Below are 26,346 nucleotides of genomic sequence, written 5' to 3'. Positions count from 1 at the left end.
GAACATGAAAAAAAAACCCTTACTTAAACTAATAAGGTAAAGGTCTGATCAGTGTCTGAAAAAAGACCTACAAGGAACCATATGTGTTCTGCCTTGAATTATAGTTAGGCCTTTGCTGCACAAACAGTTTAATGCAGATTTTGCAAACAGTCAAATCTTTAAACTTGACTTTGGATTATGTCCCTGCCTTTATGTATTGTTCCTCCCCCCCCCCACATTGTATTTATTCTGTAGCTACAATGCAAAACCAGCAGTTTTGTAATCGGGTGGGATATCACTTGTCATGTGTATATATAATCCCTATAATGCCAAGTAAATGCCTTTCAATCTGGTCTGAATGACAGTAACAATACAATTATCTGTCTATCTAAATTAGTGCCTTCCATTTAAATCCTCCTGCTTCAGTTCACTGAATGAAAGGGAACACAAAGGAATGCCGGCAAACTAAAAGAAATCATCCTGAAACTGACAAAACTTTTTGAAACTGACTAGGGCTTATTATGCCTATTTAAAGTTTTTGGCGGTTTTTGATGAGTGATAAATCTAGCAATATGAATTTGTCTTGGATCACTGGGGAAAATCTATTAACAGGGAAATTACTCACAAACTAGTGCAAGGTGGATTTTTATAACAGTCACATTCAAATTGTGCAGACTCTAAAAGGCTTCAATCTGAATCCATTAATTTATCCCTCATTGGCCACAGCTACCAAAGCAATTGTTTTGTGAAACTCACCTTGTATGTGTCCTAACTTGGAGGGTGACTTTCTTGATTTTTAATTCAAGGAGGGCCTGACTTTGTTCCTTCATCTCCAGCTATCTGGATAGTGGAAGGGGAATGGTGGCCTGAGATGTGAGGACTCACATTTTAGCCTTTTTGTCCTGCTTGACCTTCCTTTCCAAGGGATCTTGGGTTGGAGGCATTTGATACCCTAAACTATCTATCACAGAGCACATGCAGAAATAGTGTAGAAACTCTGCTGATGAAATTCCAACACCGTATACAGAACTGTTGTAAAACTATATCATGGACCAGTACACTAAGGTAGATCTGGCAAACATAAAAGAAAACATTCTTCCCCATGAAATGGAAACACATAACTTTTGCAATAAGGTTTGATATCCCCATGATGGATTTCCCATCACCTCCAAGCATACAGTGCATTACAACTCTTTGTACAAGTTGGAACCTTCATGGTTCCTGTCAATTGTGGCTGCTAGTGGGGGTAAGAAGATTCACTATGACCCATTATGCACGGGGGGAATAACGCACATTCAGGGTGGAATGGCGGCGACTAAAATAACTGATAACGCATGGTGCCGGCTGCAACCGGCCACAGCTTCGGTGCATGCCGCCAAAAAATCCGTGTTAGCGAAACGCGGAAGAAAGTGCAGCTTCCGGGTGACTGGGGCGCAACCAGAAGCGGTGCCGGGATCGCCGCGTGCATAATCGGTTACTCTGGGTTTTGCCGCCGTCTCACCCCGTCCCGTGCATAACTGGTGTGCTTCACGTCTTCCCCCTCCATGTTTTCCATGTGACCCGAAATTGCCGTTTCAGCGGCCGAGCATAATGGGCCTATATGATAGCTTTTATTCAGAGAGCCGACACAATGTAGTGGTTAAGAGCAGTGGCTTCTAATCTGCTTAGGAGGATTTGATTCCCTGCTCTCCACATACAGCCAGCTGGGTGACCTTGGGCTTGTCACAGCTCTGATAGTGCTGTTCTCACAGAGCAGGAACATCAGGATTCTCTCAGCCCCACATACCTCAGAGGGTACCTGTTGTGGGAAGAGGAAGGAAAGGTGATTGTAAGCTACTTTGAGATTCCTTCAGACAGTCAAAAGTGGATTATAAAAACCAACTCTCCTTCTTCTCAAAGAGTAGTACATGGGCAGAAATGTCAATCCCTATAACAGCCTTTTTCAATCCTTTAACCATGAAGTAACCCCTGAAATATTCTATAGGCTTCAAGTAACCCTGGAAGTGATGCCAGCTGGCCTTGCCTCTCTGCCATGTCCCCGGAACTCTCATGTTTGCAGTGCACATGCCATCACTATCACTAATAAAATAAAATGTTAAAAAAACAGTTTCATTTTTGTTTGTGAAGTGCCTTGTCTGAGTAAAACAAGGAAGCATTCATCTCAACTACCATAAAGCTTACCATGCAAAGCAGCAATTCTCCACAGGGGAAATGATCTGTGTGATTTGGTGATCACGTCTAACATCGGGAGATCTCTAGGCCACACCAGGCAATCCTAGTAAGACCTGAGAACATATTTTCTCAGAGTTGGAAATGGCTGCCAGGGCAAGGGGAAACCTGGGAAGAAAGGAATCTTTGTGCAGACTGTGCACAGTCCTTGAACTGGATCCAAGTATAGTTTCTTGGCTAGGGATGCTAACCATCAGGTGGGACCTGAGGATCCCATGGAATTACAGCTCATTTCTAGTCTACAGAGATCACTTATCCTGGAGAAAATGGCTGCTTTCAAAGACTGTGACTGTCCTCTCCTTTTTGAATATCTGAATCCCTTTGCTTGCGGCAGCCTTCCTCCAGCAGATTCCGCTCTTCCCTCCTATCCCTTTTCCATTGTGTATGAATTCAACAAAGCAACCACAGACCAGATTGGCAGAAAGTTACCCTTTCCCTCTGACTCCTCCCCCACTACAGTAACCCCTCCAAAGCTCTGGAGTAACCCTGGGGTTACTAATAACCCTGTATAAGAATGACTGCCCTATAGTCATAACAATGTGTACAGCACCATCAATGAATTGCACATCTAAGAATCTTTACCTCTGTTTCACCAAGTAAACCTTACCTTACAAGAGCTTTGACTGTGGATCTGACAACACTGGAGAGCAAGAACAGTGGTGTGACAAGGATGTGAAAGAGAGAGAGTGAAGCAAAGGCCACCGAAGGACAAAAGTCAGCATTCTCAAACAAGTGGGCATGGACTACAAATGTCTTTGGGGGAAAACAAACAAACAAACAAACAAAAACCTTATTTCAGCTGGTCCTCATTGTTCAAGAGCAAATTCAGTGAAAAAATATTTTCTTATCATTGTTATCATTATTATTATTAATAAAAACAATAATTTACAAAATGTAAACCCTGTCTTTCTGTTCTTATCAGGGCCACTGAGGCAGCTAAGAAATTAAAAACATGCATAATGAAAGACAAAAGTTTTAATGCAGCTAAACACTGAAAAGCTCTTTTAGCAACTAACTGAACATGCAACAATTATGAGTTTTTTCACATTGCTAAGTTAAAAAAAACATATAGTGAATTGACAGCACTGATGTTTTTCTGAAATTTGCAGGGAATACAGAGATTCCATCAAAGAAGTATCTCTGAACAGGGAATGGGAAGTATATCCTAAGGTATCCTTGGTGCCGCGGACTAAATAAAGCACTAAGTGCTTTGTGGGAGGAGTTAGGGCGGACTTAGTCCGTGATGACAGACCATCGACCGGGCCAATCGCGAAGCGCTTGCCGATTGGCCCGGCTGATTCCCGCCCTTCCGACAACTGCGGCTCGCAGTTGCTTCCTTGCCAGTGGCCTGACGCGTCGGGAGGCATGAAGCGCCTCCCGACGCGTCAGGCCGCCAACCCAGGGAGCCCCCAGCAGCTGCGTGGAGCGCGGCTGCCGGGGGCTCCCTGCCCGGCGACCTGACGTGGTGAGAGGCGTAAAGCGCCTCTCGCCACGTCAGGCCGACGGCCCAGAGAACCCCCGGCAGTCGTGCGGAGCGCGGCTGCCGGGGGCTCCCTGCCCGGTGACCTGATGCGGTGAGAGGCGCAAAGCGCCTCTCACCGCATCAGGCCGACGGCCAAGGGAGCCCCCAGCAGCCGCGCTCCGCACGACTGCTGGGGGCTCCCTAACCTTGCTCCCGCTGTATTAGTTGCAGCGGGCTTGATTACTAGTTTGCCATAATGATACAAAGACTTATTGGTATTTTTCAGGTATATTTCAGAATTCCAGAAGTATTCAGGTTTTTTGGGGGCAAAACCAATCCACCCCCCACAATCCCATATATATTTAAGAATTATCAGGTATATCCAGAAAACAGTGAAGAGGCTAGAGAAGATTGCTCCTGCCAGACTGTAGAGGACAGCCCAACATTCTGCTGTGTTTACAGAGAGCACACTACTCTCCGGTAGCTCAGCTTTGGTGCACAAGAAGTTAGCTCCAGCATCAGTTGTGCTAGTGGGGAATAAAGTGCTCCTCCTTGCTGGCTCATCTTTGTGCTGACTTCTCATGCAGCCTACTTCAACGAGAAGCAACTCCAGGGTCATCTGTGCTGATGAGGAGCAGTGTACACCTTACTGGCTGAGCTTCAGATGGGCTTTTTGGGCAGCCTGATTTAAACCAGGCTATATGAGAAAAGCCAGTCCCAGGATGAGCTGTGCTGGCAGAGAATACACTGCTCCCTGCCAGCTAAGCTTTGGGCTGGCTTTTCTCCTAGATTTTTTCCCTCAGGTCTATTGGATCCAAAAAAGAATTGGGATATCTGAAAAATCCAGAATCTAAATACTGTACTGGCATTAAGATCTGAAAATTTTGGGGACTCCTGAAATTTTTTGGCGTCCAATAGACCCAAACTGAAAAATACCAGTAAAGCAAAATTTATATACCCCTAACAAAGACTGTCTACATGTAGAAACAAAATACCCCTCATAGACCCCTCACGCATGCTTCTACATGCACCAAAAGTGTTGTTCTGGATTGTATACTTAAATATGTTAAATGAATCATAATTTCTAGTCTTAAGTATCATGTAGAATAGAATCACAGGTAAGCAATATAATTACAAAGGAACTTAATGACTTTCTAGTGATTTGCCTGGTTTTGCTCAGACATCATACTGTCAGTTTATATAACAAGGCATTTGAATTCTATTCTTCAATGTACAAATAGTACATACCAAAAAGGGACTGCAGGACTTGCTGCTCAAGCAGCAGTAAATATTTCATGGACCTTCTATATAGCTATCTGTATTTAAGATCAGGGCAGTAAAACATGAAACAAAAAGTACCCATGTTTACAAAGTAATATAATTTGCAACATATACATAAAATTAAGATCCAACATTGAAAAACTTTCTTAGTTGCAACTTAAATTTCTATACTATTAGTTTATTCAGGGACTATTAAATTTGATTTTGACCATTTTCAAATGTCTACATGTATATTTAGAGTGGAAGTTTATAAAGGTTGTTTGAATATTTTATTTCTATCATTGTATCATAATTTAAAATTAGAAACATGCAACTGTTTACTGCAGGAAAATTGCAGCTGAAACAGACAGTTGAACATTAGGCTTAAGGTTAAATAATTATATAATTAGAAAAATAATTTCCTAAAGAAAAATAATATACTTACTATAAGAACAGCTGCAATAGGTATCGCTGCATTCATGAAAACTATAAAGAAAAATATTTTTCTCATTATTCAAATATATTTTATATCTGTTATTTTCCATCTTTTTTTGTATGGCTTTCCAGACGAATTCCTCCTTGAATCAGGTACTGTGCCTGTTTTGATATCACCCTATCAGGATTTGAAACCAAAGAATAAGTAACAATTTCCTGGAAGCAATGAGCTTTTCTGCACCCTGAATCTATTGGATCTTCCACTGTTTTTAAACATGAATTTAATAACCATAGAGATAGTTGGGGATTGGAATTTTTTAGCCTTGGCTCAACTTGAATGATAAATTGCTCAGTTTATCTCAATAGCTGAAAGTTATTTAGGTGCAATCCTTGCATTTGATTCACTGTTTGTTTCCTTCTGGTGTCTTGTTGCAGCAGGTATAACAGGAAATATTTCAAAATCTAGTAAAATTAGCAACAGATAAGATTCTTCTGCTTATGTGAATGTAAATGATTACATTGTGATAAGTAGTGGAAGCTAAATGAACGCTGACATTATTGGTAACCGCTGCACATTTGTTTTAAGTCTATGCTTGCAAAATATAATTTTAAAAATAATGCTTTTTATAGATTGTTTCTCTGACATATTTTTCTACACTGAAAATCCTAGTCCTATAATAAAAACTATTAATAAATAAATAAACAAATCTATATTCTTCTAGCCTGCCCTTCCAATGCAGCTCTGGTCAGGTAACAACACCATTAAAACAATCAATTAAAAACATAAAACATTCTCTAATTCACCCCAACTAATTACATAGATGAGGGGAGGTCCTGAGTATTCAGAGTGGGTCTTTCCTCAATCTCCAGCACCTCTTGATGGTCATTTTGATCTAATCATAGGCCTTGTGAAGCAAATCTGCCTTGCAGGCCGTGTGGAAATGGTGAAGGTCTCGCAGGGCCCTGATCTCTTTAAGCATAGCATCCCACCAAGCTGGGGCCAAGGTGGAAAAAGCCTGATCCTGGTCAAGGCCAATTTCATCTTCTTTGGGATAGGGATCCTGAGCAGAAGTTGATCTGATTATCCTAATGCTCTTTGGAGGATATAAGGGAAAAGGTGGTCCCTGTAGATATACTTGTCCTAGACTGTTCAGGGCTTTAAAGGTTAGTACCAAAACCTTGAATCTGATCCAATCTCCAATCTGGAACCAATGCAGGGTTTTAAAGGTTAGTACCAAAACCTTGAATCTGATCCAATCTACAATCTGGAACCAATGCAGGGTTTTAAAGGTTAGTACCAAAACCTTGAATCTGATCCAGTCTCCAATCTGGAACCAATGCAGGGCTTTAAAGGTTAGTACCAAAACCTTGAATCTGATCCAATCTCCAATCTGGAACCAATGCAGCTGGAGAGCACTGGTGTCATGTTTGCCTGTGTGTCAGTGTGTCCCTGTAAGAACTTGTGCTGCTACATTTTGAACTGGAGTTTCTGAAGCAGTCCCAAGGGAAGCCCTGAATACATCAAGTTGCAGGAAACTAATCTAAATAAAGTCACTGTTGTACGGATTATCTTGGCTAGGTCCAACAAATACTGGGAGCTGTATCACCTGTCTCTCTGCATGCCAACCCAGCCAGAGGACCTCTGTCTTGGCTGGATTCAACTTCAGCTGACTCTGCTTAAGACAGACTACCATGGCTTCCAGGCATCTGGCCAAGTCATCTCGTGATGTGGATGGATGGTTGTCAATTAACAGAAATAGCTAAGTGTCATCAGCATACCCAGCCTGATAATCCAGGTCAGCTGGGCAAGGGGCACATCAGGGAAAGTATGGTTCCCTGCAGGACCCCACAGTTACAACACTATGCTGGGAAACACCTCCTCTTGATGCCACCCCTGTCCATAACCTTGGAGAAAAGTCTCCAGCCATTTCAAGGCTGTGTCTCCAATTCCTTAGGCAATGGGTCAAAAGTCTGTGATTGAATGCTGATCTAATAAAACAGCAGCACTGACCTGCCTAGATCCAACTATCTCTGGAGATTGTCTGTCAGGGAAATGAGAGTTTTCTTTAGCCCATGGCCAGGCCAGAAGCTGAACTGGAAATGGTCAAGTGATGATATTTTCTCCAAGAACCCCTGAAGTTGTCTTGCCACTGCCTGTACAATCACTAAGTGTGAAACCAAGCAGTAATTGGCTGGGTCAGTAGGATCCAGCCCTTGCTTTTTCAGTAATGGCCTAACCATTGCCTTTTTTTGTCCCCCCAGGAAAGTCCCTGAGTCCAGGGACAAGTTGATAATATCCTTAAGAGGATCCCAAATCTCCCCACTGTCAACTTTTACCAGCAAAGAAGAACATGGGTCATGAGGGCATGTGGATTGGCTGGACAGCTGCTAGGGCCTTGTCCACTACAGAGCAGACTGGATGTCCAAAATAGGAGATGAAAGTCCTGGCAGAGCAACAAGATTTTCTACACAAAATGGCTCATGAAAACCTCACGGCTAATGTCCAATTGAGAATTTTGGGATGGTCCTAAAGACCTCAAAGATCTGGTTGTTTTAAACAATTGAATGAAGTGTGAGCTAGCAGAGGCAATGGAAACCACATAGAATTCCTACTTAGTGGTCTTCACTGCCATCTCATAAGCATCTTATGTATCATGATGAACTTTCTGCCAGATTCACCTAGCCATCTCAATTTTCCACTTGCACAGCTCTGGTATATATCAAGGAGCTATTTATTTATATACCATCGTTCTCAAATATCTCATGGCAGTTTACAAAATCCACAAATCCCCTAAAATCACCCATTAAAACAATTAGAATAATAGCATAATATCAGATGACTGACAATAAATATCACCACTCCCCTCCCCTCCAGCATGAGTCTGTCACTCTCTATCTGGGAGTGAGGAACTTGGTTAATTCCAGCTAGAGATCCTCAGCTGACAACACTGGGTACCTCTCTGGCCTCAACTATATGTGGTAGAGATCTCAATCTGGCATACAGCCTATCTAGGTGGATCACCGCCAACCAGCTCAGCCTGTTGCTGCAACCTGGCCCAGATCAGAATTCATATTAGTAGAGGATAATCCCTAACCACCCCTCAGAGTATAAACTCTCAACTTGTGAAGTGGCAGCAGGATCCGACACTGCCTGCTGGCACAACCAGCATCTTGCTGACTGTTGACACTTGTCCGCAGCAGCAGTCACCCAAGGCTGCAAGCTCAAGCTGCCATCCAAGGGTGCAAGCTGGGTGCTTGTGCTCCATAACTTGGTGCTGAGTCCAAAGACAGTCTGCCTGAGCTGGAGGTCAAAACCAGGATGGAGTCCAGGTCCAGGGACTATAACCATGCACTGAGTGATGATGAACAAAGGGTCATTGCCTATGGAAGGCCTGGGGAAACAGAGCTGCACTCACAATAATCTCAACCCAGCACAAGTATAAGTCTTGATTCCTGTGGCAGCTTCTGTAGAAAGATAGTCTGGGGGATAGACAAGGCATCTTTGCAGTTGTAGAAGTGTCTGTGAAGTATTCAGGAGGGCATCTTCAAACATAGAGTGTAGCCAGCCTCTCCTTCCCTATCTTTCATGTAATGACAGACCAAATAACTGGTTGGTGAATTAGTCAGCATCTATAGGTTTAAAATTCCAATGATTTCTCTTGTCTCACCTTCTGCCACTCTTCTCCTATCTTCTCTTCTACTTTGAAGGGATAAATTTTGTGAGTTGTTGTTCTTAATCATATTTGGAGGCATTTTGGGCTCTTCTAATAGCATTTTCAACACACAATTGCAGAGCTCTCTCACCACAAGTGATCACTGTATCTGCCATCTTCCTACATCTGCCATCATCATATTCCTACAATAGTCCCCTCATAAATATTTTCTGAGACAGCCCAGCAATAATAGCTCTATGCTTGTTTTCCTTTATCCTTCCTGTGGGAGATTTGAAATGCTTTCATTGGCCCAGAAATAAATTTAATGGAACATTGCCACTTATGGCTTGTCTCTGACTACAAGCTGTTAGTGACATGTATCCAGCCATTTATGGACTTTGCAGAGCAAGACTTTCCTGTTTTGCCTTCTGCAGCAACCCATTCAACCAACCACCCAATTACTTCATTACTTTAAGATTTAAATTTGGGCAACTAGAAGATTACAGACCACAGTTGGTCAGCCACACACAAAGCTAGACACTTTGTACACCATCAAATTGAATCTGTAAATATCCCTGATAGTTGCCGAGTCAGGATGTATATGTAGTTGTTAAGAAAAAACTAACGCCCTTCACTTTTAAAATATAGCATTGTAAGACCTGTAGAACATGTAATAATGTTAGTATTTAAAAGTTACTATTTAAAATAACTCCCCATTTCCTTTTTGTTTGTACAAAGATACTTATGATACTATTTTACTTCCAGATCCCTGAAAGCAGATGCATGCTTTCTGTGACAATTAAGTTCCTGCAAATATACTACTGTTTTATTTTAACTCCAAAGTTGTATGTGTTTATGGGTACTAAAATCCTGCTGAAAGCCACCCTGAATTTGTGTGATTTGTACTTGATCTCTCATGTCTACATTTAATGGCTTTATGGCAACATAAAGGTGGGGAAAACTTTGCCTTTTACAAACACTGTACCTTTTCTTGATGCAAATGGACATTTTGGGACAAAAATCTCTGTTGCCAATACCCACTAAGAATGGGCAAGTTCATTTATAGTTTTACTGACAGGCAAACTGATATAGAAAATCACCAGTGGCCTGGAAGGATGTAACTGCACAGACAGGCATTGAAAAACACCTACTTGATATGGAGGTATACAGAGCAAATGCTCTGAGGCTAGTCATCTCCTTTTGTCGGGTTTCCTCCACTCTGCTGTGAAATATGTTTTCCCATGCATAGAGCTTAAGAAGTTTTATCCCACGAAGCATTTCATTTGTTTTCTTCAGCCTCTCATTGGAATATTCCTACACAATTGATACAAGCAATCAAAGAGATTATTGCATGTGTTTTATCCAATTATACACACTAATTAAAACTGACTACAGGTATTACAGCTGTTGTAGATAATATAGAATATAAGTGCAGATCTTCAAGAAACACACATGAATACTACTATTTCCCTACCCCCTTTACTTCTTCCCTTTTCTCCCTACTTCTCTCACACTTTTCTTCCTCTCTCCTCCATGTCTGTCACTTCCTCTCTTTCTGCCCCCATCCCCCTTTCTTTTTCTGACTCCCTACCTCAAAACTCTCTTTCTCCTGCACCCCATTGTGATCACTCTCCCAGCCTCCCACTGGCTTCCCTCCTACTGGCTGCCACAGCCTCCCCTCCTCTCAAAGCAGAGGCAATGGTAGCTCTCCAACTTGTAATTCACACACATTAGACAATGAACTTTTAGTGCACTTTAGAAGTAGATATTCCTGAATTATGCCCAATATTAGAAACACACTTTTAAAACATTGGCATTTGGTTAGTGATCTACAGGGTTGTGAACAAGGATTAATCCTAGCATGGAGACGTAGTCATAATGTAGGTGAACTCGTAAGCAAGCAACGCTTGCGCTCCTCTGCCCCTTTAAGCAACTTACCAAAGGGCAACTTTAGGTGCGGTTCATGTGTGGTTTGTAATAATATGGAATAATATGTTACCCATTAATGAATTCACTGAACCTGTGAGTAGAATTGCCTGAGGCCTGAAAAAGATGCTCTCATAATTATCCCAGAAAGCAGTGTCTGACCTGAAGAGAGGAATCCTTACTTTTTCAACAGCCTACCCATGTCTGATGCCAAACACTATTTTTTTTTGTCTACTATTGCTGCTCAAAGCCCTTATCTGACTAGTGCATAATACTTTTGGGAAGCCAGGCCTGCTCAGACAGTGCAGTGACAAGCAGGATGTTGTCCTACAGCAACTATATTCCTGATGTGCAAAAGAAAAAGGCTGCAGATGTTCACCTTTATGTTACTAACAAATGTTTGGCACTACTTGCAAGGACAAAGACAAGGCTAATTCCAAGGCTACTGCTGCCAATGGCACATCTGTTTATATCACCATGGCAGCTAGCTGTTCCTTTAATTTGTACCAAGTGGAGCAGTTTCCACACAAAGCTGGGTACTCCTGTTCCAACCAACTTGTCTGACTCTGCCAGAGTGTAGGTGAGAGATAACTAGTACATTCATAATAAAGATACAGCTATACTGCCATTTTCTCTGTTTGGGGGACTTATTTTGTTCTGTAGCTTCTACTGATTCTGTTGTGGATTTTATTGGCATTATGGGTTATTTGTGGCTAGATTGTTATAAACTGCTGTTTCTATTTGCTGTATATCATGTTAACATTTATATTTGTTAGGTTTAATCATGATACTCACCAATGTACTTCTTTGGGCCTGTGAAAGTTTTGTGGCTACAAAATATTGAACAGGTACAAGGACTATGATAACCACAGCTCCAATTAAGGCACTGAATCCAAGTAGGTAGTAAAGGAGAATGACCCCTACAATAATCTGACATAACAGAAGCAAAAGGGACATTATTTTCCTAACCATTTTAAATAATTATCAGAAGTTAAAGACCATTAGATCCTGCTGATTATAGGACAATCCCACAAACAAATCTACAATCTTCTTCACAATATGAAAACCCTGTTTAGGCATTTAACATTTCAAATAAACTTGCAAGTAAAGAAAAGTAAATAAGTTAGTATTCATCTGCACTAAAGCTTCTGCTCTTTGCTTACGTTTGGATGTCTTACATTTATAAATGGGCTTACTGCAGATGGTCAGTTGAAAGTGCCTGAATATGACTTGTCATAGTAAGTTTCATAGTAAGTATGTTTCTGGGCTAAATGTTCTCAAAATCCATTAGAAATTTACAGAAATTTTGCAGTATGAAGCAAAGTGAATGAGAATATGTTTGAAATGAAATACAAACTACAGCACCAGACCTGCAGGCAATGAAAGAAAACTATTGAAATATTTTAAGAGAAAAAAGAGAAAATGACAATATAAACAGAACTGTTTGCTGTACTGCTATGGTGGGCAGCATTTGAAAAGCAAGCCTCAAAGAGCTGAAGTATCAGAAAACTAGGAAGTGATGACTAAACCTTCACATAATTAGTGACAGGCTGCTCCAAGCACTCTGGTCAGCAACAGCTGAAAGAAAAAGCCTTATGATAATACTATGCTGAGGGAATTTGAATTCTGACAGAGAGGGAAAGCTGTTGAATATCAGCTTTGAGGAGATTTTAGTTAGAAAACAAGGTTTTAATTTGAGAATCTTGATTCAGTCTAAACTGAAAGCAGTTCTATACAGAGACGAGAACTAATAATATTTGGTAGGGTGATCTGGGTAGTGAACTGAGGCTCCCAGGCTAAGAAAAGTGGATACGTTTTCTAGGGAGAGGAGAAAACTTCCTGTCTAGTTAGAAAGGGAAATTTGTTCTATTTGAGAGCCAGTTTGGTGTAGTGGTTAGGAGTGTGGACTTCTAATCTGGCATGCCAGTTTCGATTCTGCACTCCCCCACATGCAACCAGCTGGGTGGCCTTGAGCTCGCCATGGCACTGACCAAGCAGTAATATCAGGGCTCTCTCAGCTTCACCCACTTCACATGGTGTCTTGTAGGGAGAGGAAAGGGAAGGCAACTGTAAGCCGCTTTGAGCCTCCTTTGGGTAGGGAAAAGTGGCATATAAGAACCAACTCTTCTTCTTCTTCTTCTTCTTCTTCTTCTTCTTCTTCTTGCTTCTTCTTCTGCTTCTGCTTCTGCTTCTTCTTCTATTATTTACCTGGTCCAGTGTGGAAGGATACTGCTCTAGACACCTCAGGAGTTAGAGAAAAACTGGTGTTTCAGAGAAGGGGAGACTGGGTACTGACAGAGGATACTAGCCTTCAGAGCACCAGAGGAGTTTAAGGAAACTCAAAGAAGAGTACTGTAGCATTTGGGAAGACACAGATACAAAAGCCTCTCACCATTAAGAACATAGAAATGGGAAAAATGAGCTTCCATAACTCTCATTATCATGAATTTAAGAACTAAAACCGCCCAACCAGTGTTTTTTACCTTAAAGTTTTCAATTTCTCATTCCATCTGACCTTTCCTTGTGTGCTAAATAAAATTTTGGATTCTGTTTGACTTTTACTACATCTCTAGAGCCATTCTGAAGGGGTTTTGGTAAAGAGGGCTCCTGTACTTTTCCATTATGTTCCAGGGCTGAATTAAAAACTGAATTATTTTTCAGAGACAAGGTGGGATGCCCAGCTTTATTAATTTCAATAAAGAAACCACATTACTTGGGAAGCTCAGTAAGTGAGAGAACAGAATTTTTTGTGGGGAGAGGGAAGGGAAAATCTACCTCTGAGGGAGAAAGTTCGACAATGTCATCATAACTGCTTACAGGTTTAATACAGATGCAAAAAATCCCTCGCTTCATATTTTTTGTTCAATTTTATAACTCCCAACCTCATGGGCATAGCTTTCAGACAGCATTTCTACCACTTACCACTCTGTGCCACAAGAGGCTCTTACTTTTAGCTTAGGTAAACATAAATATCCTGGTCAGGTACCTCAAAGAAAGTAGTATAGGTCCTAGGTTGGCCTCAAGGGAAGCCTTGAAAAAAATACCATCTCTGGACACCACCTACCTCAACTCCAAAGACACAAAATGATTTGTGAGGAAGAACTTATCTGGCTCCTCCCAATAATGGGAGGAGATAGTCCTTAGCCACAAGCCATAGAGAACTTCAATTTAAAAAACAAACAAACATCACTTTGAACTGAATCTGGAAACAAATAGGCAGACAAAGCAGATCTTTCAGCAATTGAGTGACATGATCTCCATACCCACCACTGACAAGAACCTGGCTAATGCATTTGGGATGAGCTGAAGATGCTGGACCATTTCAAAAGGCAGCCCTATGCAGAATACATTACAGTCTTTGCCAAGATCGGCTACTAGTGCCCTATCTGTCCTCCGAACACCTGGCCACGGTGATCCATGCAATGGTCACCTCCAGAATAGATTTCTGTAACTCTATGCAGGCCTGCCCTTGTCCCTGATCCAGAGACTATAGTTGGTACAAAATGTGGCTGCAAGGGTCCTCGCAGGAATACTGTGGAGGGCCCATATTCATCTGGTGCTGAGGCAGCTGCACTGGTTACCTGTTGCTCTCTGGATCCAGTTCAAGGTATTGATGCTAACCTTTAAGGCCCTTCATGGCCTGTGACCCACATACCTGAGGGACTGCCTATGTCCCCTGCAGAGTCCTACACTCTGGGGGTGACAACTTACTGGTCATTTCCAGTACCAAGGAAGCATGCCTAGCCTTGACCAGAGCTAGGGCCTTCTCGGTCCTGCCCCTGACTTGGTGGAATGAGATCCTGGGTGAGCTGCAGGCCCTGTGGGAGCCTTTGATGTTCTGCGGGTCCTGCAAAATGGAGCTCTTCTGCCAGGTTTATGGTTGAGGCCAGGGTAGTGAGAAAGATCAGTGTCCCCCCTGGTGTTAGGCAGCAGCTAGTTTGTGTCGATCCCTCTTTCCATCTCTCCAGAGATAGGGATAGGGGGTTGGGGAGTTTGGATGTATTACTTCCATGTTGTTCTTTCTTTATTGTGATTTTGTTGTCCATTTTAATGAGGCTTTATTGGGGGTTTTATTGGATGTCTGTAACATGCCACAAGCCAGTCTCGGGAGTGGCGGGAAATAAATAAATAAACAAACAAATAAAATAAGCACTGGGGTTATTCCTACAATACGATAGAGAATAGCCATGTAGAGTTATGCCGCCTGTCATGTTATTTTTCTGCTCTTAAAAACAAGTGCTACCTTAAGAATTACTGTTGCATCCTTTATAAACAAATGAGAAGCAACTGCATATCTGTTATTTCGCATGTGATTCTGTAGCAAAGCTGTTGAGATAGGCAGTGAAAAAACACTTTTTATATACTTAAAATATTTGCCTAAATGCATTTCAAATCTATACCTAGTGTGATATGAAAGTTTATTAATAGTATAGTATCAGTTTTCTTACCTGTACTGGCATAGCCCAAAGATTAGGGCAAAGGAAGAAAAACCACATCAGCTGATTTGTATCTATAGCAACCAGGTTACAGATCTGACCCGCAGTCATTTCCCCCATGGACATATTGGAAGTTGACAGCAGCATAATCTTATTGTAAATTTTTGTCTAAAATGAGAACATGAAATGTTATTTAAAATATGAAACTTTTTCTCTCTTACGTTTTCTAATAATGATATCTATCTATCTATCTATCTATCTATCTATCTATCTATCTATCTATCTATCTATCTATCTATCTATCTATCTATCTATCTATCTATCTATCTATCTATCTATAGATATAGATATAGATATAGATATAGATATAGATATAGATATAGATATAGATATAGATATAGATATAGATATAGATATAGATATAGATATAGATATAGATATAGATATAGACTTTTGTGGCGCAGAGTGGTAAGGCAGCAATCGTGCAGTCTGAAAGCTCTGCCCATGAGGCTGGGAGTTCGATCCCAGCAGCCAGCTCAGGGTTGACTCAGCCTTCCATCCTTCCAAGGTCGGTAAAATGAGTACCCAGCTTGCTGGGGGGTAAACGGTAATGACTGTGGAAGACACCGGCAAACCACCCCGTATTGAGTCTGCCATGAAAACGCTAGAGGGCGTCACCCCAAGGGTCAGACATGACCCGGTGCTTGCACAGGGGATACCTTTACCTTTATATATATATATATATATATATACACACTAGCAGTAGAGCCCGCTGTTAAAAAAATACAGCAGACCCTAGGGGACTGGGGGATGGTTTTCCACCCCCCCCCCATGTAGCAAAATGCTCCCCAGGCCCCAGGGCCCTCCTTCTTTGTGGGTCCTCCTCCTTTCGGCCCTCCTCCTTTGTGGTCTAGCCCATGGGGCCCTGAGGAATTTATTCCCTTCTATGAAGCAGCTGAGGAGCCCAATTCTTGCCCTTTGCCTGAAGTTCCTGCTCAAATCCCAATGATACCCCAGTTATTACAGGATTAGCATAAACATTACAGAGAACATGATATATACAGAGCTTGAATTTGCATCTCCTGTTTCTGACAAAGGAAGTTTGCTAAGCAGAAAGGGAAAGGGAAAAAAATGTCCTGCTAATCTGAGACTCGAGGCTATTCCACACAGTAAAAAAAATTTCAGAGTTCATCACAGACGTGGTTTGTGTGCTTCATATTTCTCTACCTCTCAATAACAATATATTGGCTTTCAGTTGCAGACAGCATAAGGAAGAATGATTCCTCTCTAATCAACTCAGGTATAACACACAGTAGATTTTAGTCAAATAGCATATAAATTTGATAACATAACCTAGACAATGATGAATACTGATTTTCTTTATTGCAAAGTGTATGACCATAGTTATAAAAGTAACTGAGGACCAATCTATTTGGTAAAAATATTCAGGGCAATGATATTCACTCTTTTCAACGCTCCCCCAAAGACAGAACATGTTTCTGTGCGATATGGTATGCTATTTGCATATTATTATTATTATTATTATTATTATTATTATTATTATTATTATTATTATTATTATTATTACTATTTAGATTTAGATTTAGATTTAGATTTAGATTTATTTCCTGCCACTCCCCATAGGCTCGTGGCAGGTCACAATAGTCCTGTCCCCATTAAAATAACCATTAAAAGACTTTAAAACAATCCCATCCCCTGCTATCAGAGCGACAGGGAGGATGGGGAGGAGATCTAACTTACTAGGTCCGGGGGAGGGGTGTGCTGGCACTCATTCGCTGACCCCGGCCTCAACCAAAAAGCTTTCCAAATATTTAAATTGAAAATCCTATAAAGATATTTTCTAATCTGCAATTTAATCACTACTGTATTATCACAGAGAGCCAGCTTCTTGTAGTGTTTAGGAGAACTGACTTCTAATCTGGCAAGCTGCGTTTGATTCTCCACTCTTGCACATGCAACCAGCTGGGTGACCTTGGGCTTGCAACAGCACTGATAAAGCTGTTCTGACTGGGCTCGCTCAGCCTTACCTCACAGGTGTCTTTCATAAGGAGAGGAAAGGGAAGGTGATTGTTAGCCGCTTTGAGACTCCTTCTGGTAGAGAAAAGCAGCATTTAAGAACCAATTGTTGTTCTCCTATTGTCATTAAAAGGGCCACAATTCATCAAAAGTTAGTGACTAATTTTCAGGGCTGTTCCGCATTTGTCCAAAATAGCACAATGGTTACTAATTGAAATCGCTACAGTTTTGCTGTTATGCACAACGTCGTTGACAATCTGCAACACTCCTGAAACCGATCTGCAAAAAGCGCTTCGTTGTAGCGCTTTCAGGGAAATCCCAAAAAGTGGATTCACCCTCCGGAAAGCGCTACACTCCTGCAACCAATCTGCAACACTAGCGGGAAAGTTCTGTGTGTTACCATTGTTGCGAAGCGATCGCCATTTTTTTTTCTCCGAGCGAGCGGAGATCAACGCACTGGCAAGCCTTCGTTTACCCAGTGAGGCTTCCCTGGCTGCAGTCCCTCTGTTTAAAGTCACCAAGCACAAGCATCACAGAGGCCCGTTTGCTGGTTTATTTTCACTTTATTTTTCACACTGTTTTTGGCCGAAAATCGCGCCCGTGAGGGGGGGGGTTTCACTCGGGGGGAGCGTGGCAACGATGAAACGGCAGCTCAAACATCACCTGCTAGCTGGATGGGTCTCTCCGTTGCAACGAATCAACGCATATCTGTTGCAACGGGTGTGTGTGTGTTTTTTTTAAACCTTCCTTAAAGGGAAAGGGGCTGTTTGGGAGCATGCTAACGGCTGCCCATTGGCTGCTTGACGGCCAGGGGCGGGACACAGCTCAGCAATAGCGCTTCCTTTCTAGCGATTTTTGCCGAGACCGGAACCCTGTGGGAAACGATAGAAACGCAACTGGATTCCACTACAAAGGCAGGTATGCATAACGACGAATTCCACTATTTAAAATGGCGATTTTTCGTTCAGCAAACAATTTGCTACATGGATCCCGGTGCGGAATGGCCCCCATTCTTCTGATTCTTTCCTCAGCTTCCTGAGCTGAGCCAACAGCCAAAATATACTGTCAAGGAGTAGGACTGCCAGAATTCTTCAGCAATGAAAAAAACACTTTACTATGGTGGCTCAGAGAAAAAAAATGGAGAGAAAATCTTTCCCCTGAGTCCATGAGCATCTATAGATAGGTATTTTAATGCTAATTTTATAACTCCATTATAGTTGTTTAAGATATGTTTTTGTTTAGTATATTGCAATTTTCCATTGACTAAAATAGCTGTTCACAGCTGGATAACACTTCTTTAGGTAAGAATGTTCCATATATATGAAGTACCTGTATTGCTCCTCTCAAGTTAATTCCTGTTTCAATAGCAACATAATAAGAAGCCTGGAGAAATGTTCTTTGTAATAAAAGAGCAAAGAATAGGAGGACTGCCAAAACATAAGCATTGGCCAGAAATTCTGGAGATGAAATGAAGAAAACACCAAGTATTTTAGTCTGTAGGGGAGAGATAGAGGAAAATGTCATTTAATTGAAAAATTGATAATCTAGTTTACTTTTGATAATTTCTAAATAAAATATATAAATATAGTATAGTTTTAATACAATGGGAATTGCAAACTTATTGAGAATAACATTTTGATAAATCAAGTAAATATTTTTTTCATTCAAATGAACAGGAAGAAAAAATAATCTATGCTATAATTATGTAATATCTGAGAACCAGATGGCCAAAACAAGTAGCCTTGGACTTCTTTAGAGGTGACAGAGATAAAACTCATACATACACACCAATCTTCACAAAGACAACAGATATAAGCCTGTTAGTAAACCTGTTTCTCAATTGTATCTTCGTATTTCAGACTGAGTAGACAAATTTCCTAACACAAAAAAATGGCATGTATCCTAAAGTTTATTTCTGCTTGGACTATTTTTTCCCCCAATGTAGAGGTAGTGCTCTGCTGTGGATCACTTTCCTCCCAAACAAAGTACTTTTGGGCTCCTTGAAAGGCATTGGCCATATGTGGGTGGAGCATTGTCTACAAAACAAATGAACTGTAGGAAAACCTGAAGAAGGTATAGGATTCAAGCCACTGCTTGCCATGTTTCTTGGAAGGTTCAGATAAAGACATCTCTGGGATCTACCTTTTTACATTTAGTGAGAGTTTAGTATAGATAATTTTTCAGGCATTTGTCTGACATGGTATATCCATGGCTGCCTCGGTAATGAGGAATGCCTTCAGATTTCAGGGATGAAGACTGGATTTGGGGAAGGTAGGGATCTCAGCAGGGTATAATATCATAGATTCATATCTATTGTGCACACATAAAACATCTCACTGTATATACCACAAATGCCAACTACAGACCTTCCAGACCTAATGCATTCTGATCATACTGATCTTCATCAGAGGTCGATATATAGATACATACTGCTGTACATAACAATTTTTTTCAATTCACAATGGTGAGGGGTGGGCTTCTTAAATTTGCTATGGCTGGTTCTGGTCCTGCAAAGTATTCCTATTGGCAGAATCCTCAGCCAGCAAGTATTTCCTATTCCTCAAGTATTAGAAAATGCTGTGTGCATCTCTGTGAAAAGGTCCAAAATTAATCTGGAAGTTTGTGTATGCATATAGACCCAAAGGCAGAATACTACAACAAGCACTGTGTTGTTGGAGGGCTGCCACCATTGAGCTCTGCCTTGCCTCCGCAGTGAAGCACCTGGACTCAGCATCATTGACAACACTATTTGGAGGGAAATAACTATGCAGAACTAAGTCAACAGACTTCACCCAAGCTTTTATTTTTTAAAAGAATGGTAAATGCATAGCAGTATTGAATGAGGGAGAAACACTATATGTTCAGCTAGATGGTTATCTAACAGTAAATGTAGCTGTGAAGAACAACTCCTTACAATTTAAAAAATGCCCTGCCCTAAACTGACCAGTCAGTAAAAACAAGACCAGGAGCTGATTGTGGTTCAGATCATCAGCTTCTTGTTGCAGAATTTAGGCTTGAATTGAAGAAAGTAGGGAAAAGCACTAGGCCACTCAGGTATGAACTAAATCATATCCCCAACGAATACACAGTAGAGGTGACAAATAGATTTAAGGAATTAGATCTGATAGACAGAGTGCCTGAAGAACTATGGACTGAGGTTCGCAACATTGTACAAGAGGTAGCAACTAAAACCATCCCAAAGAAAAAGAAATGCAAGAAATCAAAATGGCTGTCCGAGAAAGCTTTACAAATAGCTAAGGAGAGAAGGGAAGTGAAAGGCAAGTGAGAAAGAGAAAGATACATCCAATTGAATGCAGAATTCCAGAGAATAGCTAGAAGAGATAAGAATGCCTTCTTAAAAGAACAATGCAAACAAATAGAAGAAAACAATAGAATGGGGAGGACCAGAGATCTTTTCGAGAAAATTGGAGATATGAAGAGAACGTTTCATGCAAAGATGGTTATGCTAAGGACCAAAATGGTAGGGACCTGCAGAGAAGAGGACACACAGTAATAGGTTTACATTTCAAGTACAACGATATAGGCTAGATATCAGGACAAAAATTTTCACAGTCAGAGTAGTTCAGCAGTAGGCTGCCTAAGGAGGTGGTGAACTCCCCTCTCACTGGCAGTCACTGGCAGTCTTCAAGCAAAGGCTGGATACACACATTTCTTGGATGCTTTAGGATGATTAGGGCTGATCCTGCGTTGAGTAGGGGGTTGGACTAGAGGGCCTGTATGGCCCCTTCCAACTCTATGATTCTATGATTCTATGACCTCACAGAAGCAGAAGAGATTTAAAAAAGGTGGCAAAATTATACAGAGGAACAATACAAGATCCAGCTTAACATCCCTGATAACCACAATGGGTTAGTTACTGACCTGGAGCCAGACATCCTGGAATGTTAAGTCAAATGGGCCTTAGGAAGTCTGAGCAACAATAAAGCTAGTGGTGGTGACAGCATTCCAATTGAACTATTCAAAATCTTAAAAGAGGATGCAGTAAAAGTGCTACACTCAATATGCCAGAAAATTTGGAAAACTCAACAATGGCCACAGGATCGGAAAAGGTCAGTTTACATTCCAATCCCAAAGAAGGGTAATGCCAAAGAATGTTCAAACTACCACACCATTGCACTCATTTCTCAAGTTATGCTCAAAATCCTACAAGCTAGGCTCCAGTAATATGTGAACTGAGAACTTACAGGCAGGATTTCAAAGAGGCAGAGGAACTAGAGATCAAATTGCCAACATACGCTGGATCATGGAGAAAGCTAGGGAGTTCCAGAAAAACATCTACTTCTGCTTCATTGACTATGCTAAAACCTTTGATTGTGTGGAGCACAACAAATTGTGGCAAGTTCTTAAAGAGATGGGAATACCAGAGCATCTTATTTGTCTCTTGAGAAACCTAGATGCAGGTCAAGTAGCAACAGTGAGAACTGGGCATGGAATCATTGATTGGTTCAAAATTGAGAAAGGAGTTCGGCAAGGCTGTATATTATCGCCTTGCCTATTTAACTTGTACGCGGAGCACATCATGAGAAAGGCGGGGTTAGATGAATCACAAATTGGGATCAAGATTGCAGGGAGAAATATCAACAACCTCAGATATGCTGATGATGCGGGTAAAGGAGGAGAGTGCAAAAGTTGGCTTGAAACTCAACATCAAGAAAACAAAGATTGTGGCATCCGGCCCTCTCAATTCCTGGCAAATAGATGGGGAAGAAATGAAATGGAGGTAGTGACAGATTTTATTTTTCTGGGCTTCAAGATCACTGCAGATGGGGACTGCAGCAAAGAAATTAAAAGACGCTTGCTCCTGGGGAGCTATGGCAAATCTAGACAGCATCCTAAAAAGCAGAGACATCACCCTGCCAACAAAAGTGTGTCTAGTCAAGGCTATGGTCTTCCCAGTTGGAATGTATGGCTGTGAAAGTTGGACCATAAGGAAGGCCGAGCGTCAAAGAATTGAGGCTTTTGAACTCTGGTGCTGGAGAAGACTCTTGCGAGTCCCTTGGACTGCAAGGTGAACAATCCGGTCAGTCCTAGAGGAGAGCAGCACTGACTGCTCCTTGATCAGCCCTGACTCCCTGGAGAAGAGCCTAATGCTGGGAGCGATTGAGGGCAAAAGAAGAAGGGGACGACAGAGAATGATGTGGCTGGATGGAGTCACTGAAGCAATTGGTGCGAACTTAAATGGACTCCGGGGAATGGTAGAGGACAGGAAGGCCTGGAGGATCATTGTCCATGGGGTCGCGATGGGTCAGACACAACTTCGCACCTAACAACAACATCAATAACAACCAATAACAAGAGACCAATCACACAAAAAAAGAAAAAATAGTACTGCAGCAGTATCTGGTTTTTCTCATTGGGGTACAGAAACCATACTTGGCAATTCCCAAGAGATTATTAGATTTTTGAAAAGGTGTAGAGTGCAGGCACAGGATTCATATTAAAGAAATACCAACTTTACTTCTCTGATAATCAAAAGTAAGCTGTAAGTGCAGAAAGGGTCTGTATTGTAGTATATAATATTTATAGATGGATGATGTTTAGGCAGGGCTTAATAATTTCTAACTACAAATCCCAAATAATAATCCAAGGAAATAAATAAATCATATAGTTTATCATATCTTGTATGCTTTAGGATGCTTTGGGCTGATCCTGCATTGAGCAGGGGGTTGGACTAGATGGCCTGTATGGCCCCGTCCAACTCTATGATTCTATGATTCTGATATGTTTAACTGTAATACCAAAGGTTTATCAAGTCGCTTAGTGTAGGAAAGAAGTTAGTAGCAACCTAACATACAGTTTTCAAATTATACAATAATCATTACCTGAGGTCGGAAAGTGTTGTTCCCTTTCCCAACATGGTGTACAATCCCAGAAATACAGAGGGGACCAGCAAATCCAAGTAAATCTGCCAGGATACGGAAAGTGCTGCTTAACACCAAAGGTCTTCCAAAGGCACAACAGAGGGCATACCAGATAGACTTGGATCCTTGTGGGTATGGAGTATTTTTGCTCTGTCCAAGAATAATTATATTAATTATTTATAGGATAAATGTTTGAAAAATGCATATGCTAAAACAATTAAATTACATTCACAACTCATTTTTATAATTAGGGTTGCCAGCTCTGGTTTGAAAAATTCCTAGACATTTGGAAATGGGGGATGCAAAGAGAATGAGCAGGGATGTTTATTTTAAATGTTTAAAATGGGTTTAAACTTCAAGTACAACGATATAGGCTAGATATCAGGAAACAATTTTTCACAGTCAAAGTAGTTCAGCAGTGGAATAGGCTGCCTAAGGAGGTGGTGAGCTCCCCCTCACTGGCAGTCTTCAAGCAAAGGTTGGATACACACTTTTCTTGGATGCTTTAGGATGCTTAGGGCTAATCCTGTGTTGAGCAGGGGGTTGGACTAGATGGCCTGTATGGCCCCTTCCAACTGTATGAGTCTATGATTCTATGATGTGATATCACAGGATTTCCCTCTACAGCTGCTATTACTTCCATGGGAAGCATTCTCTATAGCTGACTTTAAAGGTTAATACCAAAACCTTGAACTTGATCTGGGCTGCAACTGGTAACCAGTGCAACTGCTTCAGCACCAATTGGATATGGGCACTCCAAGATATGAGGACCCATTCTGGATCAGCTGCAATTTCCAGGTCATTGCATACAGTGAGTTGCAGAGGTCAATCCTGGAGATGACCATTGCATGGATCAGTGGCCAAGTGATCCAAAGGCAGATAGGGTGCTCGTAGCCTCATCTGACTGAAATGCGAAAACACCAGGTGGGCTACTCTGGTGACCTAGGACTCCACCAATAGGGAGGTAACCAGATCCCACCTAATTTTCTGGCCATGGGAGAAATGTTAAATTATACCCTGGCCAGAGTGAGCAGTCATGAGACTTGGTGAGTTTCAACAATCTGATCAAATATTTCCTATGATTCCATGAAGGTGCCAGCATCCAGATGGGTAAGGCAGGGTTAGTTTGTCCATGTAGCACATGTTATAGGCCCCATATTTCCAGGGCCCCCGTGCAGTGCCTTCCTCTCATGCATCAAAGTCATAGCTTCTGTCCCCTTTTTAAGGACACTCAGAGTGACACCCCTTTCCACTGTGCCCCCAACCTCACTGCTCCTGACACAGTTCTACTCTGCTAAGGCCCTGTGAATCCTTAAACTGACTCTGATGCTGTGGACCTTGCACATTCTTAAACTTCTCCTGAGGTAATGCTGATAGCCACCCATATGTGTGCTGTCTTTTGTGGCCCCTTCACCCTGCCTTAGGAGATAAGAAATACTTTATTTTGTCTGTTTTTCTGCTAACTGCATAAAATACAATTGTTAGAAGGGCGTTTTTATAAATAGAAGAGGGCTATAGTATAACGCCTTACCAGAGCAGAGTAAAGTGGTAACATCACCTCATGTGATCTGGATACTATAGCGCTTTTAACATAGCCTAAAATCATATTTGCCTTTTTAGCTACCAAGTCACAGTGTCTAGTCTACTAAGATCTCCAGATCCTTTACACACGCACTGCTGCCAAGACAAGTCTCGCCCATCGTATACTGATGCCTATGATTTTTCCTAACTCAATGAAGAACTTCACATTTATCACTATTGAAATTCATTTTATTCATTTTAGCCCAGTTTTCCAGCCTGTCAAGATCATCTTGTAATCTGATTCTGTCTTCTGGTGTGTTTGCTACCCCTCCCAGTTTCGTGTCATCTGCAAATTTAATGACCCCTCTATTCCTTCATCCAAATCATTTATGAACATGTTTAAACAACACAGGGCACAGGACAGATCCCTGAGGCACTCCACTTCTCACTCCTCTCAAAGAAGATGATGAACCATTTACAAGCAACCTTTGGGTGCAATCTGTCAACTATTTCTCGATCCACCGACAGTAATAGGATCCATACCACATTTTACCAACTTGTGAATAAGAATATCATGTGGAACCTTATCAAAAGCCTTACTGAAATCAAGGTAAACTATATCCACAGCATTCCCTTGATCTAGCAAGGTAGTAACTTTCTCAGAAAAGAGATGTTGGTCTGACATGATTTGTTCTTGAGAATACCATGCTGACTCTTGGTAGTCAAACTTTATTGCACTAGGCCATAGGCCATTGCAAGATCAGATACAATACAATTGTTAAAAACAAACAAAGAGTAAAAATTACATACATTTACCCATACCTTCTGCTCATTAGCCAGCAGTATTTGCTACAAGGCCAGCTGGAATCTTTCTTGCAGTCAAAGCAAAGGTGGCAACCCTTTGTGACACAAATGGGTCCGTATCGGAGAGCAAATACCCTAATCTATCATGAGCTGAAGAAAATGCCCCTGGAATGATTTTATTTTAAAATTTCCTCCTTGGTTCTGTATACAGTGGGCATTCCAGTAGATCGTGTGGCAAATCTTCAACTACTGGGTTCCCACAAATACAGAGACATTGTAACAAAGGAATTTGAGCATATCTCCCTGTCAGAACAGAAGAGGGCATTGTCCGAAATCTCAGAGCTGAAAACGCTATTCTTAGCTTGCTCACATTTATATTACCCAGATACAGGGCTCTGCTGTGATCTTTTTTAAAGGTCTTAAACCATGGAGCATGGTTTACAACCCCTTCAAGGATCGCTGCCTTGTTGTGGCAAGGGGGCTTGCGTAGCTCAGTGAAGCTATGAGCTATGCCGTGCAGGGCCACCCAAGACGGACAGGTCATAGCTGAGAGCTCTGACAAAAGGTGATCCACTGGAGAAGGAAATGGCAAACCACTCCAGTATCTTTGCCATGAAAACTCTATGGACAGTTCCAATAGGCATAACGATATGACGCTGGAAGATGAGCCCCTCAGGTCGGAAGGTGTCCAATATGCTACTGGGGATGAGCAGACGGCTAGT

The 26,346-nt window shown here is 41.5% G+C and overlaps 1 protein-coding gene across 11 annotated transcripts in view; it reads right to left on the bottom strand.

Annotated features, from left to right (window-relative positions):
- Positions 1-26,346, bottom strand: part of ABCC8 (ATP binding cassette subfamily C member 8) — a 118,621-nt gene that overhangs the window by 71,786 nt on the left and 20,489 nt on the right. For all 11 annotated transcript variants that reach the window (XR_013228304.1, XR_013228303.1, XR_013228305.1 and 8 more), the window contains 7 exons: positions 23,261-23,449; positions 18,747-18,911; positions 15,393-15,548; positions 11,740-11,874; positions 10,170-10,332; positions 5,376-5,416; positions 2,816-2,961 (listed from right to left, as the gene is read on the bottom strand). Coding sequence is in view for 7 of the 11 variants with exons in the window: in XM_077321627.1 (XP_077177742.1) it covers positions 2,816-2,961; positions 5,376-5,416; positions 10,170-10,332; positions 11,740-11,874; positions 15,393-15,548; positions 18,747-18,911; positions 23,261-23,449 (995 nt within the window). In the remaining 4 variants the exon portion in view is untranslated. The remainder of the gene's footprint in view (positions 1-2,815; positions 2,962-5,375; positions 5,417-10,169; positions 10,333-11,739; positions 11,875-15,392; positions 15,549-18,746; positions 18,912-23,260; positions 23,450-26,346) is intronic.

This window comes from Paroedura picta, chromosome 2 (assembly GCF_049243985.1).
Source record: "Paroedura picta isolate Pp20150507F chromosome 2, Ppicta_v3.0, whole genome shotgun sequence".
NCBI lineage: Eukaryota > Metazoa > Chordata > Lepidosauria > Squamata > Gekkonidae > Paroedura > Paroedura picta.
Note: the sequence above shows the minus strand (reverse complement) of the source record. Positions and strands in the feature narration are given on the sequence as shown.